Source organism: Natator depressus, chromosome 15 (assembly GCF_965152275.1).
Source record: "Natator depressus isolate rNatDep1 chromosome 15, rNatDep2.hap1, whole genome shotgun sequence".
Classification (NCBI taxonomy): Eukaryota; Metazoa; Chordata; order Testudines; family Cheloniidae; genus Natator; species Natator depressus.
The window spans coordinates 27,881,369-27,903,941 of NC_134248.1; the positions used below are offsets into that span (position 1 = coordinate 27,881,369).

The 22,573-nt window shown below is 48.2% G+C and overlaps 1 protein-coding gene across 23 annotated transcripts in view; it reads left to right on the top strand.

The window, feature by feature from the left end:
- Window positions 1-22,573, top strand: part of RPH3A (rabphilin 3A) — a 168,273-nt gene that overhangs the window by 41,592 nt on the left and 104,108 nt on the right. For 2 of the 23 annotated variants that reach the window (XM_074972885.1, XM_074972891.1), the window contains exons 1-2: window positions 17,824-17,935; window positions 19,624-19,691. The exons of 1 other annotated variant lie outside the window; for it this stretch is intronic. Coding sequence is in view for 1 of the 22 variants with exons in the window: in XM_074972882.1 (XP_074828983.1) it covers window positions 19,412-19,424 (13 nt within the window). In the remaining 21 variants the exon portion in view is untranslated. Of the gene's footprint in view, window positions 1-17,612; window positions 17,754-17,806; window positions 17,936-18,045; window positions 18,107-18,347; window positions 18,581-19,008; window positions 19,237-19,299; window positions 19,425-19,623; window positions 19,727-22,573 lie in introns of those variants that run through there. 20 more of the 23 variants (XM_074972895.1, XM_074972898.1, XM_074972884.1 and 17 more) reach the window with 16 other exon arrangements.

The window sequence follows — 22,573 nt, forward strand, 5'->3', positions numbered from 1 at the left end:
GCAAGCTTCCTCATGCTGGCTGGCCAATGTTCTCCTGCCTTGACTCCAACTGCCCTAGAGACAATGGTTCATTCTCCACGTGTGGTCTTTGTGTTGCCAGCTGTCATGAAGGACGTCTAATGATGTGGGTCCCTAGTAACTTGGGAGTAAGGCTAGATGTCTTAGGACCATGAACAGCCATCAGATGGAGTGATGCTCTGTACCTTGGGGGAACACCCAGCACCCCCATGTTCATCTTGTAAAATGATTGTATGGTATCCAATGCAAAGTTTGTCATGTTGGGTGTCTTCGGAAGGCTCATGATGCACTGAGCATTGTTGTTATAGTGATGTTATAGGTTATAATTTCATGTATATAGTTATGAGGCTGAAAATGTAACCTCATGGCTTAAAGCAAGCGCAGGCAAAAACTCTCCAAGAGCAGAGAGGCAGTTCACACCTCATCAGGGCAGGTATGAGACAAACCCAGCCCAGCCTCACAGGAACAAAGGACGCTGGCCTAGGCAGCAGCAAAAGGATCTGTTTGAGTGAGTCACCCCCCTTCCTTTGGTCAGTATGGGACTGTGATGAGGTAATGCTCACCTGATTCTGAAGGGGTGGGCGGCAAAGCCAAGAGGGAAGAAAGGACATGATAAAAGGGAGAGACATTTTTCCATGCTCTCTCTCTCTCTCTTCCACCTACATCTACAGACACCACAGCAAGCGACTTAAGCGCTGATCAAAGGGGAGAGCCTGGCTGAAGAGCAACCAGGCAGCCTGTGGTGAGAAGCATCTAAGTTTGTAAGGACACTGAAAGTGTTAAGATCAGCGTAGAAAGCGTTTTGCTTTTATTTCATTTGACCAAATCTGACTTGTTCTGCTTTGACTTATAATCACTTAAATCTATCTTTTGCAGTTAATACGTTTGTTTGTTTATTCTACCTGAAGCAGCGTGTCTGGTTTGAAGTGTGTCAGAGGCTCCCCTTGGGATAACAGGCCTGGTACATATCAATTTCTTTGTTAAATTGACGAACTCATACAAGCTTGCAGCATCCAGCGGGCATAACTGGGCACTGCAAGATGGAGGTTCCTAGGGTTGTGTCAGAGATATTGGCTAGTGTCATTCGGTTGCACAATCCAAGGAGCAGCTTACATGCCAGAGGCTGTGCGTGAACAGCCCAGGAGTGGGGGTTCTCACAGCAGAGCAGGGTAAGGCTGGCTCCCAGAGTCAAGGATTGGAGTGACCTAGCCGATCATTGGTCCAGATAACTCCAGAGGAGAATGTCACAGAAGGCAACTATGTTCAGTCATTACTGACCACTGTTGAAACAAGTCATCAGAGGCAAAATGCTCCATATTTCATTTCCAACCCCCGGAATCACCCACTTCTAATCTGTTTTACTGAATACTGTGCAATTAGATTTACTTTGATCAAATATACCTCCCAGGCATGTTTGATATAAATAATACAGGATTCTTTCTAATACCCTGGCTACATGTTTGAACAGTTGGTCAGGCCCAGTGACAGCAATTCCAGGCCCCAGGGCAGAACTGTCAGCGTGCCCCCATGCACGCACAAGCCGCGCCCCTGCGGCCACCGTCCGCCTGACATTTGAGCGGTGCTTTGCCTGCGCTGGGTGGTGCCCAGCAAGCTGCCAGCATGGCAAGGGCTTCTACATGCTTGCCCGGTAGGGCTGCCAAATGTCTAATCGTGCAAACCCAAAGACCCTTGTTCTGCCCCAGCCCTTCCCTGAGACCACACTCCTGTCCTGCCCCTTTTCCGAGGCCCCGCCCTCTGCTCACTCCATCCCCCCTCCCTCCATCACTCGCTCTCCCCCACCCTCAATCACTTTCACCAGGCTGGGGCAGGGGCTTGGGGTGCAGGGTGCAGGCTCTGGGAGGGAGTTTGGGTACGGGAGGGGGTACAGGCCCTGGGAGGGAGTTTGAGTGCAGAACGGGGTGCAGGCTGTAGGCTGGGGCAGGGGGTTGGGGTGCAGGAGGGGGTCAGGGGGTTGGCACTTACCTCAGGCAGCTCCCAAAAGCGATTGGCACACCCCTCTGGCAGCAGCTCCTAGGCAGGGGGACGGCGGGGGGACCACGGGGTCTCTGCATGCTGCTGCCTGCAGGCACCGCCCCCACAGCTCCTACTGGCCACAGTTCCTGGCCAATGGGGGCTGCAGAGTTGGCGCTTGGGGCGGAGGCAGCGTGCACAGACCCCCTCCCCGGGGCCACAGGGATGTGCCAGCTGCTTCCAGGAGCGGTGTGCAGCGAGGGTGGGCAGGAAGCCTGCCTTAGCCCTGCTGCACTGCCGGTGGCGATGGCAGCGGCAGGGGGCTCCTGGGTCCTTTTAAATTGCCCAGGCCCCTGGGCAATTGCACCCCTCCCCCCCACCCGTCGGCAGGCCTGCAGTCGGTACAAGCAGGTTACCCTTTTAACAGCAGGCCAAATATGTCATACAAACTGGAACGCTCTTCTCTTACACCGCATTCGCCAGCCGGTAGCTGTGCATCAAAACGGGCCAGCTCCAAGTAATCCTTTCAGATCTCCCGAGTTCAGGGAGGGCCAGCCGAGCTCCTGCATCCGAGTGCCTCATTAGAAGAAGCTGCAAGTCAGGCAGACGAGCCCGTTCCAGAAGCACAGAGTCACTGGCCTCCTTCAGATGACATTATATTGGACAGCAGAGTGCCTAATAAAGATGTTTTACGGCTCCTTCCCCAAGCCGTCCGCAGGCGTGGAGTTAGTCACAGCTGGCACGCTCTGGAGCGAGATGAAGGAAAGGCCTCAAGGCGCTGCGCTGAGGTGGAACATGACAAGATGGCTCGGCCTTTTGAACTGATTCAGGTGGGGTTAGTGACTAGTACTATGGGATGACTCAGTGGCCTCATAGGGTTCTTTCTGTTCCACTTTCCTAGCACTCACGTGTAATTGCCTCATTGCATGGCTTCAACAAGGACAGAACAGAGACACGGGACTTAGTGACTCTTCTCCCCCTCTCTTTCTTCTTGCCTGGGTCTCAGCAGGAACTGCACTTGTCATCAGTGTCTGTCTGTGCTCCCCAAGCAGAGAGAAATCAGGCTTTAAAAGCCAGCAGAGAACAGTGACACCCAGATTTAAAGAGCCATATATTACATGGTGCTGACTAAGTCAGGCAGATCTGGCCTGCTTCACTGATTGCATGTTAGCTGAATGGGATGCAGTTAAAAAGAAATTAATATAGAGTGGGATAGACATCGTTATTACAGCAAATACTAGCTTCTGCTGAATACTGTTACCTAGAGGGGAAGCTTTCCTGTTTCAAAAAGCAATTGCATTGATTCTCGGGTCCTCACTAATGGTGTGAATATTTTTGTTTGAATGCTTGAGATTTGGAAGCATTGAGATGCTTGAGATGTTGTTATCAAAATGTCACCCCCTTGATAAATCTGACTCCCGGCTTGGTAGAGATGCATAAACCGTTGGAAAGGGCTCTCTGCTGCCCACTGCCCAGAGACGAGCAGAAATCTCTCGGCTGCAGCATTGTTAGCTCTCTCTCCTGAGAGCTGATTTTTCCCCCCCATAAAACCCCAGCTCCTGAAGCCAAGTGATTAGGTGAGAATCTTGGCTTTAATTAAAAAAAACAAACCAAGAAGCCCGCAACAAAACCCTAAATAAAAAACCCCCCTAAGTTTCTGTCCCTCCATGGTTCTCAGAGAGAGATTCAAAAATAAGGCTTGGGTGCCTCACAAAGAACCAGAAAGCAAAAGACAAGAACCCAAATGTATTTTTTACAAGACTCTCACGGTGTTTTTGGCGTGTGACTCGTGGTTTTTTGAACGTTTGGGGCTGGCCATTGCACCGTTTCTTGTGCTACAAGACTGCTGTTGCATGCTTCACAGCAGACAGCTATGCCCAACAGGCATGAGCTATGGGAAGCGAAGGCCATGTGTCTCTGTCACAGATTTTAAGGCCAGAAGGCAACACTGTGACGTGACCTCCTGCATAATGCAGGGCCACAGGATTTTCCTGAATTAACTTCCTCCTTCATGTCCAAATCAGTCCTCTGCTTCTGTATGCTTGGTATGTTCACACAGCTTCATCTCAAGCATTAAAACACCCGCTCGCTGCTCGAGACTGATTTCGGCAACGTGTGCTTTTAAACGCATTACAGAGAAGTAAGAAAGCACAGATTTTATCATTATGCAGAAATGGCATTTGCACTAGCGTGGAATATTCCTCTAGAAATGCAGTTCTGTTAATGTGGCTCAACTGTCTTTAAGCTGCATCCTTTTCCTCTGGTACTAAAATAGATTCTTTCCCACTCAATAAAGACTTCACAAGAAGATGACCTGTGGGGATGTAGCTATTACGAAATAATCATACCCTTGGGAGAGATTAGATGCTTTTGGATCTGCCTAGAGGTTTTATAACACTGTCATGATCAGTGTAATCAGTTAACAATGGCCACACCCCTCGTCATGCTCTGCTGACTAAATATAATCTAGACACCTTCTCTCCCCGCTCAGACTACTGATAAAATATGGTATTTGCTCAAAAATAAAGTAAAATATTATGATGGTGGTTCATGAAGGGCTGGGAGGGAGGCTGGGTTAGTGGGGATAGCAAGCGAGCTGGGAATCGGGACACCGGGATTCTGTTTCTGCCACAAATGAGCTGCGTGACCTTCAGCAAGTCCCGTAACCTTTCTGGGTCTCGGTTAACTTTCAGCTTTAGAATGCACTGTATCTGCCAGTATGTGAAATCTCTGAAGTCTGAAATACAAGGAGACACACAGGGAGCCTCTTGTAACGCATTCTTTTAGGAGAGCTGTTTTGAGGAGGGACACTGTGGAAGCTATTTTGTTTAAAATAACTAAAGGTAAGGACTAGCCCTCTGAATTGGTACCCATATGGGAAAACTGTCCCAAGTTCAAAAGGATATCATGGCCCAGCTCCAACAGGTGCTGGAAAGCTTCACTAATATTTAGAAATCTCTTTGACATCCTTGGCTGAAATGGTCCATGTATATACCTATTACTTATTTAGGTTTAGACCTGTCATTCCAACACGTCAGCAGCTAACCGCTGGTGTACTGCTTTTGATCAGGAAAAGTCACACAACACACCATTAAAGAGGGTTATACACTCATTTATAGGGACCACTTTCTGAGAAATTAGCTCCTTATCCATGGCATTAGAGTTTCAGTTCCGCAAAGTACTGGTACTTAAGCACGCGTTTAACTTTTAAGCACTGCAGTGACTCTACTCCAGTACTCAAATGTAAGCGTAGATACCTTGTTGAATCAGGGCCTAGGGTTTTATTGCTGTGTTCCTTCCATCTCCTTGCTGTAAGTGTGTTGTATAGCTCTAGTAAACTCTCCCATTACAGTATTTCTCCATTTGGGATCAAGAAAATGATTGTCTCGCTCTGAAATGTTGGCCAGTTGTTCCCCAGCTCTCCTACCTCATAGCAATTGTTCTGGTCCTGAGATGTTCTCTCCTGTGTGAGTCTCAGATCTGATTTATCTCGATGCCTTCAAATTGAACTGTTACAGGTGATTTGCTGCACTTTAGCTATACCTCACACATGACTAATGAGGAGGTAATTGCTTGAGTTTACCATGTAACTGGAGGGATACCTAATATCAGAGAAAGAAAACTTGAGTTAGCTGGACATGTGGCTCATGAGCAGAGAGAGGTTGCCAAAGTAAGTTTTGGAGGGACTGGTGCCAGGGGCAGAGGGCGCCCGTGGCAAGTCTGGTTTGACGATGTGGCTGATTGGATGGGTGCAGCACAGCACACTTCTCAGGGCTATTTGAAGACCACGAAACGTGGAGGAAGATTGCTGGCCAGTAACTCCTGTGGGTTGTGTTTGCTGTCCATTGTGATATGACTGGTATTTTGTACTATGACAGAACAGAGAGAGTTTTTGAAAGGTGTGTTTTATAGTCTCAGCACTGTCTCTTCCCTCAGTTCCTTGGGAGCAGTTTTATTAAGCAAAGACAGATGCTCAAAGCCCTCCATCCATTACCCAGGGTGCCAAGTTCTTTCAGACACCTTCTGCTGCCAGGAGAAAAGGATGGAGTGTATGGGTGTCTGAATGCTAATGAAAGTGACAGGTTTTAGTGTGTATTTTGTCATAAGTGGTCCAGCCAAAGCTGTATTTAATGAGGGCTATGCCCCGTGACTGTCTATGCCCTTCAATCTGCTGCTTTTCTGTCATGCCCATGAGGATGCCAGGAGAGCCTTGAATGATGTCCTTACTGCACTCAATAGCTTGGTGAGATTTTGACTCCTCTGTCTCTTGGCTTACTTGTTACTGTCTGCGTCAGTAGGAAGTGGGGCGAGAGAGGGGAGGTGTTAATTGCATAGGACCTGATCCTGCAGACTTCTCCTATTTAGATGGGACGCTGCTTGGCCAAGCAAGGGCTGCTCATGCAAGGGCTGCTCATGCAAGCAGGGCTCTGCAGGATCCCGCCCATGTAATGGGAACACATTTGGCCTCCCTTAGAAGTGAAATTTAAAAAGGAATTTGAATCAATTCTGTACCTCGGCAAGACGTCCTCAGCAGCTACCATTTCAAATGCAGAAATTAGCTTTGCTGATGTCACTTAGGAAGATTCTGAAGCTTTCCTCCCCGCCTCTGCTAACCTAAATAAAGGGTTTGTATCTATTTTATCTAGGGAATAAAAAGCAAATGGGCTAATCTTCAGACATGCTGGGCTTCCACCCCTCCCACTGATTTCAGTGGGAGATGCTGTCACTCGATCCTCCTGAAAATAAGGTCAAAATCTCTTAAGCATCACATCCGGCCATGCAAAATCTCTTTCTTCTTTCACCCTCGTTTGATCAGTACATTTTCCCAAAGCTTAATTTAATAGACAGAGGTGGTATCTCTGTACCCGTTATTAAGTTTGTGACTTTGGGATGGCTAGATTTGACTAATTTCCATTTCTTACGAGTGTCAAATAATTACATTAGTATTAAACCGCTTTGTTGTATGGCCATTGAGAACATGTCCTCTGGTAAGTTATCGTTGAGAAGTTATGATGAGGGCAGTATCACTTTAGCACTGGCACATGTCTGGAGGGTGGGGGAGAAAGGTCTCTGATATCGTGTGTGTTTTGTGGACAAGAATGTTGTGTGGTGTGTGACAAATACGTGTTTTCCTTTAGGAAGGGATCAGCTAACATTTTTAGTGATGTTGTGGAGGCAAAAATACCTTCTCTTGTGGGACTGAGTTCACATCAGTCATTTTAATTTACCTTGCATAACCATCTTTGCATCAAAGCTACCAATGTGATTGCAAGTACAAACTCAATTTTTTCTTAGCACTGGAGTTAGTTATTTTTCTCTCTCTCAGCTTTCATGTGTTTGAACATGGAGAATCTATGGGTTTCCACTGGATTCTTTGAAATGCTTCCATGCTTATTAAGATGTACGTTTATTTTAAAAGCTAATGCTGATATTCCTTTTTTCTGTGGGATCGTCTTTGAATTCCAGCCTCATCCTACTAAACTAATCACTCCTTTAAAGATATTCGAACTGAATGGTTCAGAACTTGCTGCTTAGTATTCCGCAATGAAACAGAAGGTTGTTGATGGCCTGGGAAATAACAGTTGAGATATTTAAAAAGAAGTTGAACCCCAGTAAATAAAACTAGAGAGACAATGGAGGTGAATGGGCCCCTCTTGAGTCGGACCTTTGGATAAGAGGGTCTTTAAATTTGGGGCTTGAGCCTGCACCCCCTTATGCTCATGCGTAGTCCTTAATTGGCCAATGGACACGTGAGCAAGCAGCTATTAAGACCCTAGTAATGACTGCAGTTAAACGGGGTCTAGTCAATGCTCCTTCTAATCAGTGAGCGTCAGTTGTTTCAATGGGAGGTTTGTCTGAGTAGTGCCTCAATTGTGCTGCCCAACACAGCCACCTTGCAATTTCCCTCAGGTGAACTGGAGTTTTCTTAATTCCCTTTATACTCCCATGCACACGCATCCATTGCACAACTGGTAACGTTTAGTGTAGAGGTGGGCAAACTACGGCCCTTGAGCTCCCGGCTGGGGAGGCTCGCCCCCGGCCCTGCCCCTGCTGTCCCCCCTCGCCCGCAGCCTCAGCTCGCCCTGCTTCCAGCCCCCTGGGCGGCGGCGTGGCTGCCAGTCCTGCTGCTCTGAGCTGCATGGTAAAGGGGCGGGGGTCCTGGGGGGCGGACAGGGGGCGGTTGGATGGGGCAGAGGTTCTTGGGGGGGCAGTCAGGGAACAGGGAGCAGGGGGGGTTGGATAGGGGGTGGGGCCCCGGGGCTGGGGGTCCCAGGAGGGGGCGGTCAGGGGACAAGGAGCAGGGGGGGTTGGATGGATCGGGGGTTCTGAGGGGGTTGGGAAGTGGGAGGGGGCAGATAGGAGGCAGGGGCCAGGCTGTTTGGGGAGGCACAGCCTTCCCTATCCGGCCCTCCGGAACCCCGATGTGGCCCTTGCCCACCCCTGGTTTAGTGGCTATATTTTCATTCTGGTGGGAATTTTCTGTGGCTTTTCCTTAACCTGAGGCCAAATCTTGCAGGCTTCCATCAACTGAAATGGGAGTTTTCCTTGTGCAAGGACTGTAGTGTTTGGCCTCTTTTAAAGGACTTACCAGTTAACAGGAAAAGCTCCTTGAGCCCTCCAAATTATAACAGTGGTTGTTAACTGGTGGCTATTTGCATAATTTATAATTAACCAGATTAGGATTGGTTGTTAAAAAACCAGCGTTAGCGTTTTGTTTCGAGCCAGCTCATGCTGTGCCAGTAGCATCAGGCGTTGGCTAGAAAAAGACACCGTCAAGTTCTGAACTAAACCAGTCACGCCCCGGAAGTCAGCCGAGCGACTCTGCATTGACACCACGTTAACTGAGGGCGCTACTCCATTGAACTCAGTGGCGTGACCTGGCATTTACGCTGGAATAGCTTGGTTCAGAAATTCCTTCCCCATCGCTTTGATCATATTAATAAATGAATAACTGATCTATTAATGGGGGTTCATTTTCAGTGCTAATTCCTTTGCTTAGCAGGAGACTATTAATGGCCTTTCAAGAGGCAGAAATAGCTCTGCCTCAGGAGGGTCACATATGTTGCACTTTGGTTTTAATTCTCCAGCCTGGCCATGCGCTAACAGAGTTAAAAACGATGAGGGTCACTCAACATTATGCTATCCACCACTGAAAGATTTTTATCGTTACCATTGACTGGTCATGTACCAGTTGGAACTAGTAATATTCAAGGAATGAAGAAGACAGAGGAAAGGAAAATGTTTTACTGCTCTAACAACCGGTGGGATCTTTGCTTCCAGGCTCGAATTTTTCCTTCCAGGTGGGAAATTGTAACGCTTATAATAGGTTGGCTAATTGCTAGAGGTGAGCCTGAACCAAACCTTTGGACAACTCTGAATCTAGAGCAGAACTTTGCATTTTGCCACACGCTTGGCCAGCTCCTGTGTTGAAATATAATGAATTCTTAACAGCTACAGTATCTTATTTTAAAAAGTTAAAAATAAACTGAGGAGGAAATAAATAAAAATCCCTGCTTTGATCTGCTGCATGAAACTGACAGACTGCCAAAAATGTATTTATGATTCAACAAAAATCAAACAGACCCTTACTGTCAGAGCCTAGCCCTATCCAAGCTTCCAAAGGAAATGAAAGAGCCAGGTATTTAAAACATATAATTGCTGGTATTCTTTCTTGATTTGAAAGTAGCTTAAAATCAGGTTTTCAAATTTGTGTATAGGTTTTTATTTTATAACTCTTCAGGGAGATTGTCAGGATGTATAAACTTTTTAAAATCTATAAACTCTTGTAGTAGCCCCTCCAACCACCCGGTATGAATTGGAAATTCTGTAACCAAATGCAATATGCTTTTTGAGAGAGGACAGAATAAAATATCCATCAAGATTATATAATAAAGCCAGTCAAGAGTCAACCTTGAATTTTGGAATAATTTTTTTGTTAAAAAAGGGAAGGGAACATTCTATCTTCTAGCTCTGTCTTTTCAAAGCTTGCCTTAAAAATGAAAAAAAAAGCAATTTAGAAGAAGAAACTTCTAGAAGAGTTATTTTATTCTTATTGAGGCAAACTGAAAAATGAAATGCCTTTTCTTTCCTTTTCCATACCACGAAATTATACTGACATAGTTTCCTCATTGGCTCTTCATGAAGAGTTTGTTAAATAGGAATTATGGCTTATTCTCTCTGCTTTGTACTGTAGAGCTAGAACTGGGTACATACTTCGCAATTATTTTGGGGGGTGAGTCTGTAAACACATTTCTTTTGACTGTTGTGGCCCTTTTAGTGTTTTCCTTCCGCAAATGTTCTAGCAAATTCTGGAGAATATTTACAGAAAGAGAATTTAAAGGGCCAGATCCTTAGCACAGCTCTATTGAAATCAAAGTTACTATACACAATTATACTGGCTGAGGATCTGGCTTATAATTCTTAACCATAAATATTCACATCAGAAACCTGCGCCCATGAGAAACGGCATTCGCAGAAAACAAAACCTCTCATGCCGTATGTGTTCAGTCAAAATTAACCACCAGTTGAAAGCATGACTAGTGTCAACAAACTGCTGGCATACAGCATTCAGGTCGAGAGTTATCAATGATGGAAAACCATAAGCGGGAAAAGGAAATGAATTTGCTGAATGTTAGACACCCCACTCGGATCTTTCACTCCTGTGCATTATCAGGCCCTAGTCTGTTGCCACCTGGGATATCGCTGCAAACCTTCAATGAGCATTGCTCTCCTCACCTTCTTCTCCAAGCAAGCGGTGGCTTGGGGGGAAGTGGAAGAGGGGAATGCACCAAGGCAACTAGGGTTTTTGAGGGTTTACTTTGGAGGAAGGTTCCACGAGCTCCCTCTGTTAGAAAAGCCATCAACTTCGCTATCGCTCTGGACAAGATCTGCCAGGCTGCTCAAACACATTGGCAATGTAACCAGATTCCACTGCTCCTTGTGTGATCCAGCATGCAGCGAACTGCTGTACTGCCACTTCTCACAAGCGCCTCCACTTATCTTCCACCTTCCTTTGTTACACAGGTTGCAAAAGCCAGAGCTAGGTCGTGGCCAGGAAGCTGAAGAGAGCAATCGAAGCCGAGGCCTTTTGAGAACCTAGGAATCTTTCTAATAAATCAGCTCTGAGAAAAATTGTATTGAAAAGGTTGGAAAGAGCCTATAGGTAAATGAGAGGAGCAACTTGATTTGGAAAAAAAACCAAAACAAACAAAAAAACAAAATCCCCCACCCACGTCCTGTAGTTCTTTGTCCTCCAGATTATCAGCTTTGATTATCACCAGGCCATGGCTGGATAGGGATCTCACAAAATGGGTGTTACATTTCCCATTTCAAGGGATAGTGCTTAAATACATTGATTCCTGCGAGTGAAACAGTTATCATTCTTAGGAAATTTCCTGTGTGTGATATTCCTGTCTCGACTGTTACTAGGTGATCATTTCTGTTCCAGAGATTGTACCGTCTACTCCTCCGAAAGCTCCCGATGAGAGAGGATGGGCTTGTCTAAATCACCCAAAGGATTTAGACATCCAGTTCCCATTAAAACGGAGCATCCAAATCCCTTACTATGTCTGAGATTTTTCAAAGCACCAGGCATGTTTGCCCCTTTTCCCGCTTCTAGAGCCATCGGTGCTATGCCGATTTAGCCTTGCCAACATATGATTTCCCAGTTTCCTTTGGTCTAACTCATTTGATTAACTTTTCGGTCCGTTTGTCTCTTAAAGGGACTGGTTATTTCATCATGCCGAGAAGCTGCCTCTGAATTCAGAAAGAGACACTGTGTTTGTCAAGATTGTCCTGGGCTTTCTGTCTTCTTTAGAGACAAAAGGCGTGCTCCAGCTTTCCTTCTCCCAGTCTCCTCCTGCCCACAGATCACTGGGTATTAGCTCACCTGGTGAAAGATGTTCCGGTAACAATTGGTAGGACATTTCTTTGAAAAGTAGTTAAGCCAACTCCTGTTTTGCTTTCCTCCTGAAGTATCAAGTGATGGTCACTTCCCATAAGTGACACCCACCAAGCAATACTTTACATCAATGACACTTTCACAGCAAGGGGAGGTGTGGTCTTGTGACCAAAACCGAAGCCTGGAATTCAGGAGACTTTGTTGCTATTCCAGACTGCCTTTTGACCTTGAACAAGGTCACTTAACCTTTCTGTGCCTGTTCCCCCATCTGTAAAATGGAGATAATACTTTCTTGCCTTGGAGCAATGAGAAAGTGCCGATAGACAAGCACACAGTAGGCTATGGATTTAATATCTGAGCATGAAAAAAAACATTCAAGGCTGGTAAATGGCTGAGGCTTACAAAATAAGACCAGAAAAACATACCTTGGAACATAGGAATGCCCAGACTGGATCAGCCCCAAGAAGCAGAGCCGTCCCTTGGGTAGGGCGAATCAGGGCAACCGCTCCAGGCCCCGCGTTTTGGGGGGCCCCGTGGGCTGGTGCGATTGGTGGGCGCAGTCAGTCCCAGAAGAGAGGAATCCGTCACTTCCGCCCGGGGCCCCGCACCCGGCTAGGGACGGCCCTGCCAAGGAATAGCTTTTCTCTGATAGTGCAGGCGTGAGCACCCTGCAGTATGCAGATGCGGGATAATGCGTCACCCACACTGGGTTTCAGCCTGATTGGTAGTAATTAGATTGGCTTAAGCCCTAAGGAATGAGGTTTAATATCCTCCCCAACATGTTTCTTGTTAAGAATATCCGGAGTTATTATAATTGATGTCCTATAAGTCTCCAATCCCCTTTTGAATCTTGCTCAGTTCTTGACCTCAACAATGTCCCGTGGCTAGGAGTTCACAGTCTGTGTCCTGTGTGAAACATTTATTTCCTTTTTATCAGTTTTGAATTTGCCACCTTTTAAAATTCATTCGATGTCCTTGTTCTTCTGTTCTCCCGGTCTCATAACACAAGTTTCACCTCTTCCTTCTCTATACTGTTTGTTATTTTACAGACTTATTGTGTCCCCTCTTATTCACTTCCTTTCTAAGGTGAACCATCTCAACAGAAGACCAGTCACAATCAAGTTTGTGCAGCAAATTTGTGGGAAAACTGCTTGAATGGCTAGGGTTATGTATTTTTGGCTGCAATTCCACATCCTGGATTATCCTTTCCTTGGTATTGCTGTAAACTTCCTTCAGTCAAATCTCCCCCATGTTAGGGTGATCACCATTGTATGATCATCACACATTGCTCCCCCTTATCATCATCAGTGGGCTGGATGGAGTGTGACGAGCTTTCTTGGATCTTATCTGCCAAATTTCCGCTTGGCGTGAACTTCAGCAATAGAGTTTAAAACCTCAGAAAACAGAAGTCCTCAATGGAGACAACAAGCATATCTTCAGCTCAGTAAATGGTCCAGGACTCCCCCCGTGGTACAGTTATATTTTCACATTTGTACTGTGGTAGGCTTAAAGGCCACAGTCAGTGTGGTCCCATTGTACTGGGCACTGTACAAACATATACTAAGTATCCCTAGCCTCTGTTTGCCAGCAGCTGGGAATGGGCGACAGGGGATGGATCATTGGAGGATTTCCTGTTCTGTTCATTCCCTCTGAAGCACCTGGCATTGGCCACTGTCGGTAGACAGGATACTGGGCTAGATGGACCTTTGATCTGACCCAGTCTGGCCGTTCTTATGTTCTTAAATAGAAGTTCCTGCCTGTGATGGGCACATACACCCCACACTGTGCAACATGGGGCTAAGGAGCTGTTGTGGGCTCAGTCAGCCCCACCTAGTCACACCTGCCAGAGCTGTCAGACTTGGAGGGAGGAGCTTGGAAGGGGACAACACAGCAAGGATGGTGGCTGACCAGAGCAGAGGGCAGGTCTCCAGGCCTCAGCTCCTGGAGAAGGGCTGGCAGAAGGCAAGAGCTCCGTGGAACCTAGCAGCCCCTCCCTGAAGGAAGGGAGGGCTGGATGCTTATCCGCTTTTGAGTGGACTATTCTTCAATAGTAGCCTGTAAGCTACATAGCAGCCTCACCACACCCTGGGGACAACTCATTTGTGTTCACTTGACTGCCCTGGACAGGGTGGATTGTCCAGGGCTCAGCCGGAGGCCTTACCCCCACGCCAGTCCAGTCACAAGAGGGTATGTCAGCATGTCGCAGACCAGAGGCCAGATGAATGCAGAGGCCTGTCCCTGGCACCTGGGCACCCCGGGCAAGGAATGCAGTGACGCTGCCCCAAAGCACGCACAGTCTAACAGGTGGACAAGATGAACAAGCGGACCAGGGAATAAATCAGAGTGGGTGTGCACAATTCTTAGCCAGATGGCAGCAGTGACTGGCGACCTGTCTGCCTTTGACCTGTCTGCCCTGCACCGTGGCGATGCTCCACTGGCTGATGAGGGATCTGGATGTATTTCTTTGGGGGTGGCCACCAGAGGCTCTCAGTGTAATGTTATCTGTTTCCACCCGCACACCAGGGCTGTCTCCACCGTGCTCCCAGCTCTTTGAGCCTCATAAGATAAAACTACCTCCTCTCTAACTGCTTTGCACCTCTGGCTTTTTTATTAAAGGGAGGTTCCCTGAATCACTCTAGGGAGCGTTTTATCGCTTGTCACCCTAGGAACATCATCATTCACTTGATGGGGAGGCAGCTTAGCACCATCCTGCATGTTACATGATGACAGCGGCCCTGAAAGAATGGTTGTTTATGTTCATTTAATGCTGTTTATAACTCAAGGCTTAATGGACAGTAGAGATGGAAAAGGCCTGTTGATCATCTGGTCCATCTCACAGCCTATGCAGGATTGTTCCCTATGGTATCTTTTACTAGTGTTTTATGGAAGCTCTAGTATTAAACCTATCTAGAGATGGGTTTCAACCCTTGGGAGGCTATTCCAGGCCCTGAAACATCTCCCTGTAGGGAAACTTTCCTTCATATTCATCCTGTTTCTCCCTTTATTGGACTCATTCCATTTGCCTAATTGAACCCCTCCCCTGCTCTCCCTCCATGGTGTTGACGCCCCTTTGTGTATTTGTAGCCTGCTGTCCTGCCGTCCTTCGCTGTTGCTTGGCCAAGCTGAGCTTGTTTAATGTGAACATTCCTCAGCCCCTGGCTTTTTCACGGCTGTTCCCTATCAACCCCCTCCAGTTCGTATCTCTCTGGCAGCTCTGAACGTGAGACGTCTGGTATAACTGCCCCAGAGACAGCCCTGTGTGACACTCAGCAGGACTGCTTCCAAGAGTGCACGAGACCTCTTTCTTTTCTTCTCCTTCGATCCATATTGCTTTCCCACACCCTGGATTTCAGCCAAGCCCTTGCACTGACAGAGAAACATGGACAGAAGCACCGGATTCACGTTAAAGCCACAAATCTATCCAAATTCACGTGGGCAAATCTATGCCCCACAACTTCCCCCTGCCCATTTGGGACTCTTGTCATCTTCCCCATTTCTGAACTGCTAATGTTCTGGGTAAGAGAGGGAGCCCAGTTGGTATCTGGTGCACCTCTTCTGATTCACTAGTGCACGTGTGCACGGGGGGCGGCTTACACTGCCCCTGAGAATAGTGTATCTTAAAGTAGCCACAAGTAATTTAAATTAAAGATCATCTTAGGGAGGCAAGATTGGACTGACTTTCTACTACAGACGTCATTCCTGAGAGATGGGGAGTGGTTTCAGACTCCTGAAGGTTTCATTTTGGTAAAGCCCTGGACACTTCAGCTTCTAGGGTACTGGATCAATGGTTCTCTTTGTTTTAATCTTCTGGCACTCTGGCTTGGCAGCCAGGCCCCACTGCAGTTCCTAAGATCTGTCCATCACTAAAATAATCTGTGGTCTGCTCGCTTCAGAGAGAGCGTGCTCTTCAGCACCTTGTCCAGGAGCAAAGCAAGGATCATATCCTGAAAAGATGGCTGTCACTTCCAGGTGAGGCCACCTCAGCCCGACAGAATAATTTTCATAAACTGGGCTGCCACAGGAGGGCCTCGTGTAGGGAAGCTAATCCTGCCTTTAAGGGCTCTTGAAGAGCTGCCAGCTGTCCTTGTCCAACGCAAAGGAATTTCAATAGTTTGTAACAACAGCTCAGGCCCCTGACAACTTCTCTAAATCCACGTGGCTGCTGTTCCTTTAGAGGGGGGCTGGCCATCCTGTTTAATGCTAACCCGCAGAAGCGGTGTGGCGGCTAAGGTGGCACGGTCTGGGTTTGCCAATGAAGGAGGGGTGTGTATCTGCATGAGGCGCTGGTGCATCCCTGGCAGCAGAATCCGGAATGGAAATCCACACAAGGGGACTGCCCGGCCCATGTGGTCAAAAATCCGAAGGCCAAGCAAACTCATTCCCGGAGACGTACTTCCCAGCTGAAATGCTCACCCAGCCCCATGCCGTGTTACTGTTGGTGTGAGGAGTTAACAGACTCATTCCTGGCACAACACGAAGTGGTGGCAATAATTGCCCCGAAGAGCTCACAATCTAGACAACAGGCAGAAAGCGCACAGGCCACAACGTACGTTATGGCGCCATGCCCTTGCAGCCTCCCGTCCTGAGAACCGCAGGAAAATACCCCAGGCTGGGGGTGGTTTGCCAGTGAGGAGCGAGTGTCACTTCAGGCGTAGAGATCTCCACTGACCGACCTAGAGGTAGAGGTTGGGGTAAGTCTGACGTCAGACAATCCAGCCTGCTTTGTCTCAGCATGACCTAACAGTCAAGGGAAGCTGCAGAGGGTGATGTAGTCCTTGGAAAGCATGCTATTCATTTAGCACAGTGGGGTTCTCAAACTTTTGTACTGGTGACCCCTTTCACATAGCAAGCCTCTGAGTGCGACCCCCCCCCATAAATTAAACACTTTTTAATATATTTAAGACCATTATAAATGCTGGAGGCAAAGTGGGGTCTGGGGTGAAGGCTGACAGCTCACGACCCCCCCACCCCGTAATAACTTTGCGACCCCCTGAGGGGTCCCGACCCCCAGTTTGAGAACCTCTGATTTAGTGCTTCCCTTCACTTTGTAAGGAAGGAGCAGTTAAAACACTTTGATCCAGATTATGAGTCCAGACTGGGGCTAGCTGCAGTATCCAATGACCTGAGCAAAGGTCTGGTTTGTTTAAAGTGTGTGATAAGGCAACCCACTGAGATGAAACAGCTGGTTTCTAAGGGAGGCAGGGGGCAGTGATTATAGCCACAACACTATAACCAAACAGCATATTAAAGATGGCCCAGAACCAAAGGGGGAAAGAGAGGAGACAACAGTGCTGATCCTCTGATTCCTTCTACTCACTAAGGGCTTGTCTTGTTAGTCTATTCCTGACTGACCCCATAAGGGGACACTCTTCTTCTGGCACAACGGGTGCCTCATTCCTGATTAAACTCCCCACACTTTGAAAGGTGCTTAGGGTGAAATTTTCAGAAGGGCCAGAACATGCTGGAACCTACTTACTTGGGAGTCGTCTCACTGAATGTCAGTGGCACTTAGGTTCACACCTACCTCTCTCAGTCACTTTTGAAAAAGGGATGTTGGCTCCTAAATGGCTTTTTTTAGATGCTTTTGGAAATGTGGCCCCTTGATCCTTCCGGGGGCTGGAGCAGACTGGACAGAACAGAGCATCACTCCCAAATTCCGTGGCTCTCTCCTCTCTCTAGCAGGTCGAACTACCTTGGAGCAAGCGACCTCCCTCACTCCCCGCTGTGGGGAAGCGGCAGTCCGGGTTCCTGGGTGCAGTCTGGGGCCCTGCGGCAGGTTCAGCGACTCTCCGAAGCTACAGCCCTGCAAAACAACGGGGCAACTGCTTGTGAGAGAGGATTGCAGACCCCTCCCTGCATTCAGGCAAGTGCCTAATTTGTAACGAAAGAGGCGGGGCAGGGGCTATGAACGGCCAAGCCCAGGGGGGCTGGGACTCAGCCCTGGCACAAGTTAAGCCCCGATTCAGGCCGGAGAGGGGGCGAGGCGATTATTCATCGTGTCCTCCTGCTGGGGCTGAAGCTGTTAGTGTGTCTGAAGCCAAGTGGGTGAGTGGGAGGGAAACACCCTCCGCTGTTCTGATCGTCAGCTCCCCAGGTCACCTCCCCTCCCCTGCTGCCTGGGCGGCCCTGAGCCCCCACCCCCCTGTCCCCAGCACCTCCTTGGGGGAGCGAGGCAAGGCAGTGAAACGTCCCAAGAGCCCAGCAGCCTGGCTCAGGGTGTGTGTGTGTGGGGGGGGACACAAGACTCCCCGGCCCCCCCACCTCGCCTGGCCCTGGGCGTGACTTCCCCGCTGGAATCGGTCTGGGGCCAGTTTTGACCCCGCGCCGGTGGCAGCTGGCAAAGCCCTTCCCCGGGCTGGGAGAGGCGCCCCCGGCTCGCTGGAGCTCTGCAGCAGGGCTGCCAGGCGGAGCAAGGGGCGGGGGGTCCCCGATCCGCCCCCTGCGCTCAGCCCCGGCCTGCTGCGCGCACCAGGGTCCCGGGGCGGGGTGTGGGCTGGAGCCGCCTGCGCCCTGCGCGCACCGGGCAGCGCTGCTCTGTCTGCGGGGCCAAGCGGCACGAACTCCGCGGAGCCTGCCGGCCGGCGCCGCCCTGGTAAACGCGCCCGCTTCTCCCCACGCAGGCTCCGGGCTCGCCTGCGGGGAGCCGGACCCGCTCGGCGGCAGACCCGGCTCGCTTGCCGGGGCTGGAGAGTGAGTGCGCGGCGTGGGGCAGGGCTGGCGCGGAGCGGGGTTTGTCCCCCCGCGGGAGGGTGGGGACGGCAGGTGCGGTGCGTTCCCCGCTGGGGCGGTGCGGGGAGACGCTCGGGAATTGGGGGGTGCTGGCCGCCCGCCCGGCCGCCCGCCCGCTGGCCAAACTTGTCTAGGAGCGTTTGAATGGTGCCTTTGTTCTTGCATCCCTGCAGCAGCCACTGCGACCTGAGCTGGGCTCCCCCCTGGGAAAGGGGGTGCGGGGGGATCCCCGTCTGAACGCCTGCTAGCCCCCCTGTAAATTAGCCTTGGCATTTCAGACGGGTCCCAGCTCCCCCGTCTGCCGCGGGGTGGGCGCGCTGGATTCACTGGCGCCTGGAGCGGGTTAGAGTCAGCAGCTGGGAAGGTCCCGCATTCTGGGTCCTTTACGCACCAGATGCCCTGGTCTTAAAACTGCTCGCGGAGAGGAGGATGCTGATTGCGCCGGACAGAAAATGAACCTTGCAGCCCATCAGTAATTCATGGGTTAATCTCGCTCCAGTGAACCTGGGGAAATCAGATGTGCATTTGTTCCAGATCAACCTTTGAGGCTTCATTATTGTTTTTGTATTTTTCGATATTCTAATTCATAAAACGAGACCTCACCCTCTCTAACTGAAGTGAGTGGGGCGGGGGGAGAGGGGAGGAATGGATGCAAATAACTCTAGTGGCTAAAATATTAAACACATGTAAAAATCTGGGTTGAAGGGTAAGGAAGAGAGCGAGTGGTGGATGGGGCTTGTCGCCTGCACCAAAACTCTGGCAAGGTTTAAACTCCAATATTTTGAATATTCCATGCGTAAGACAGGTATGAACAAGAGTCTTTCGCTTCGGAGACTAAAGATCTGAGATTGGGGGAAGTGCTAAGGGTGGGGCATTAGCCCTTGGAAATGGATCTATGAAAAATGTGTGCAGTCTAAGGAAACAGGTGGATTTTAAAATTCAGCAGAGCAGGGGGTAATCCTGCCTGGATTTCAGTAGCAATTGTCTGTCCATTTTCCTTGTAGATTCTCTAGTGTCTCTGCCGCTGGCTGGCTGGCTTGTCTTTCTCGAGGGGCAGAAGATTGTTGCCATGGTGAGAATGTTGCAGAGTTCATGGTCCTAAGGGTGGTGAGTTTGGGGGGCTTAATGAAACAGCATAAAGAAAAAGAATTCTTATGTAACCGTTGAAAGCAGCTGACAGCATGTTTTCATTGCACCTCCTGATTCTCTGTATTGAGGGGGAGCACCTAGCAAATAGAGGGATGTAGTGAAAGTTTCAGAATGGATGTGATGTAAACTGGCCAGCAGCCTAAGAGCTAGGCTACTTCTGCTCTAGGAGTATTTCCAGGGAGGTAAAACGCTGCAGATGTGGCTAATGTAACCATTTTGTTTTACTGGTGTTTTTTATCAAAACCTTTGTTTTTGTTTAAAAAAAAGAAAAGAGAAACCCCCCACCCAACCCCAGATTTTAACAAACTGGTTTCACAAAGCATGAGATTTTACAAAAGAACAGGACTTGTATGTGAAATTAGCATCTCCAATTGTGCATGAGTTGTAGTGTGTTATTCTAGTTTAATGTAGACAGAGGGAATGAACTATTTCCTGTCTCAAAGAAATGTTGATCATGGATTTTGTGGTTATGCAGGGATCATGGTGATCAATGCAAAATATAGTGAGGGGAAAATTGTCCAACAACTTAGATTTTTTTTTAAAATACCCCAGATATCCTTTACCTTCCTATTTTAGTGCAAACAGCAAATGGTGCGCGAACATCTCACAGAGCGAACAGTAGTTACTGTATCAGAGTTGATCACGGCAAACTCAACCTAACGCCACACCATTTAAAATACGATAACGGTGGTGGCGATGTAGAAACCTCCCCATCCCGGCTGGAACTGAGAGTTCACTGGTCTGATTTGTGTATTGCAGTGGTCCTGGCCTCCTATTCAACCAAGGCTTTTAATGCAGTAGCTCTCAAATTTGTTCAATTGTTCTGCTAGTGTATCTCCTCCACCACGCTCCCTGAGCGTGCAAAAGCTTGCATGGGCATTTTTAAAAAAGACCATCAGAATCATAGTCTCTTAACTCCTGTGGGCAAAATGCAGCAGTAAAGCAAGTGGAATGTGGTAATGCTGCTAAATCTTCTAGCATAACTAGGTAATTTAAAATCAGGCCATGGTTATTTAACTTCTCTGTGCCTTCTTATTTGTCTTGTTCTCCAGCAGACATGCAGGCAGTATTTAAATCAATAAAATCGAAGGACCAAATAGCTAGGTTTCATCTATTAACGTTTGTTTGGTCTGCCACTTAACAATCTGAACCAGATGGCTCCACCCGAATGCTTCTATACTTTGAACTTTGTCAGTGTTATGCTGTTCCTGGAAACTGAGGTCTATGCACCGAGTAGCCGGTTCCCCCCCCCCCCCCCCCCGTGAGATTGTGCTTTCAGAGCTAGGAGGAGAATTCTCCACAATGGATATGACAAGGAGAACAGATGAATAATTGGGTTTAATTACTTATAGCCAGAGCTTGTGCTGTAATGTAGCATGGAAATAGATCTTGTTAATGTTTTGATGCTGGGATGGATTGGAGGACACATTGTTCATCCGCTCCTAGGGCTTCATGGTGCTGCTATTCAGCTATGATATAAGGGGCAGTTCATGAGGTTTAGATTCAGTCCTTCCTCAGGGACGGGGATGGAGTAAAACAGAGTAAGGGCTTTAGGCTTGGGCCCGAATTAGGAATTGCTGAAACAATCACTGAATCCCAAGTGCTGCTAAGCCAGCATGGACACGCTCAGTTAATCCTCTAACTGCCCTCATTGTGGGCTCTCTCGCCAGGCTGCTGTTTGCTGCAGGGCTCTGATATCTTTTGGCGTCTCTGGAAAAGAGACCCTGTACCAGTAGCAGGCCGTTGGCTCATTCCAGCATCGTCTCAGTCATCTACAGAAGTAGCACTCAATAGCTCCAGCCATTGGTAACTGAGCATGAGCTCTGCTTTCTCCATGTCACCTGTTCACATCAGCAGTGGCCTACAGCTGTTAACATCTGGTGGCCTTGTGCTGTCCCTGGGATATCCCTGATGGATAGATGTCTGTAACACATCTGGCACCCCAATGGTAGCTTCAGTAGAGAGTCTGAGGTCAGAATGGACATGGACACTAAACTCCCCTCTGTCCAGTCAGGCTGTGAGGGGTAGGACTGGGGAAGTTTACACTGATGTTGCCTGGCTTGTGGTTAAATAGGGGACTCTAGGCTGGAATCTGGCACTTTTCAACAGCATGAAATTCACATAAATGAAAAGAAGCAGCCACATTTGGCACTGGCCCCAATCAATGGAGTAGGGCAGTAGGTGGTAATAAATTACCTGAATTAGGCCTCAAAATATCCCTAAGCCCAGAGAACCTAGACTTGGTCTCAGTGATTTTGGCTCCTTTTCCTGGAGAAAAAAAAAAATGGTGCTACGGAGTGATACAGACACCTAACGACTCTTCTTCCTTCCCCCGCTGCCCTAGGTTAGAGACTTCTGCTGAGCACCCTCCGCTTCCACTGACTCCAGAGAGAGTTGAGGATGCTCAACAAAATGGTGGCCTTGATTTGTCTCTCTGTTACCTGTGAAGCATTTTGTATGTGTGAGTGAGAAAGAAGGGAACTGGTCTGGATATACATAATATCTATGTGTTGTACCTGATTTATATTTCCCAGTAATAATTGCTCTTTTTGTAATGTCTTTGTAAATTCACAGGTATTACAAAAAAGAGACCACCTGAATTGAAAATATTTTTGATTCTTGCTGGCTATGGTGCATCATTTGATTCTGGGGAGTTTAAAGATGGAATTTGGTTGGCTGTCGCTAGCCTTGCAGTTGGATCTGAGCAAATATTTGGAGCTGTGTGTGTGTGTGTGTGTGTGTGTGTGTAAATTTAAATTCCTGCTGATCTTAAGTTTATTAAGATGAGCAAGATGAAAGAAACTG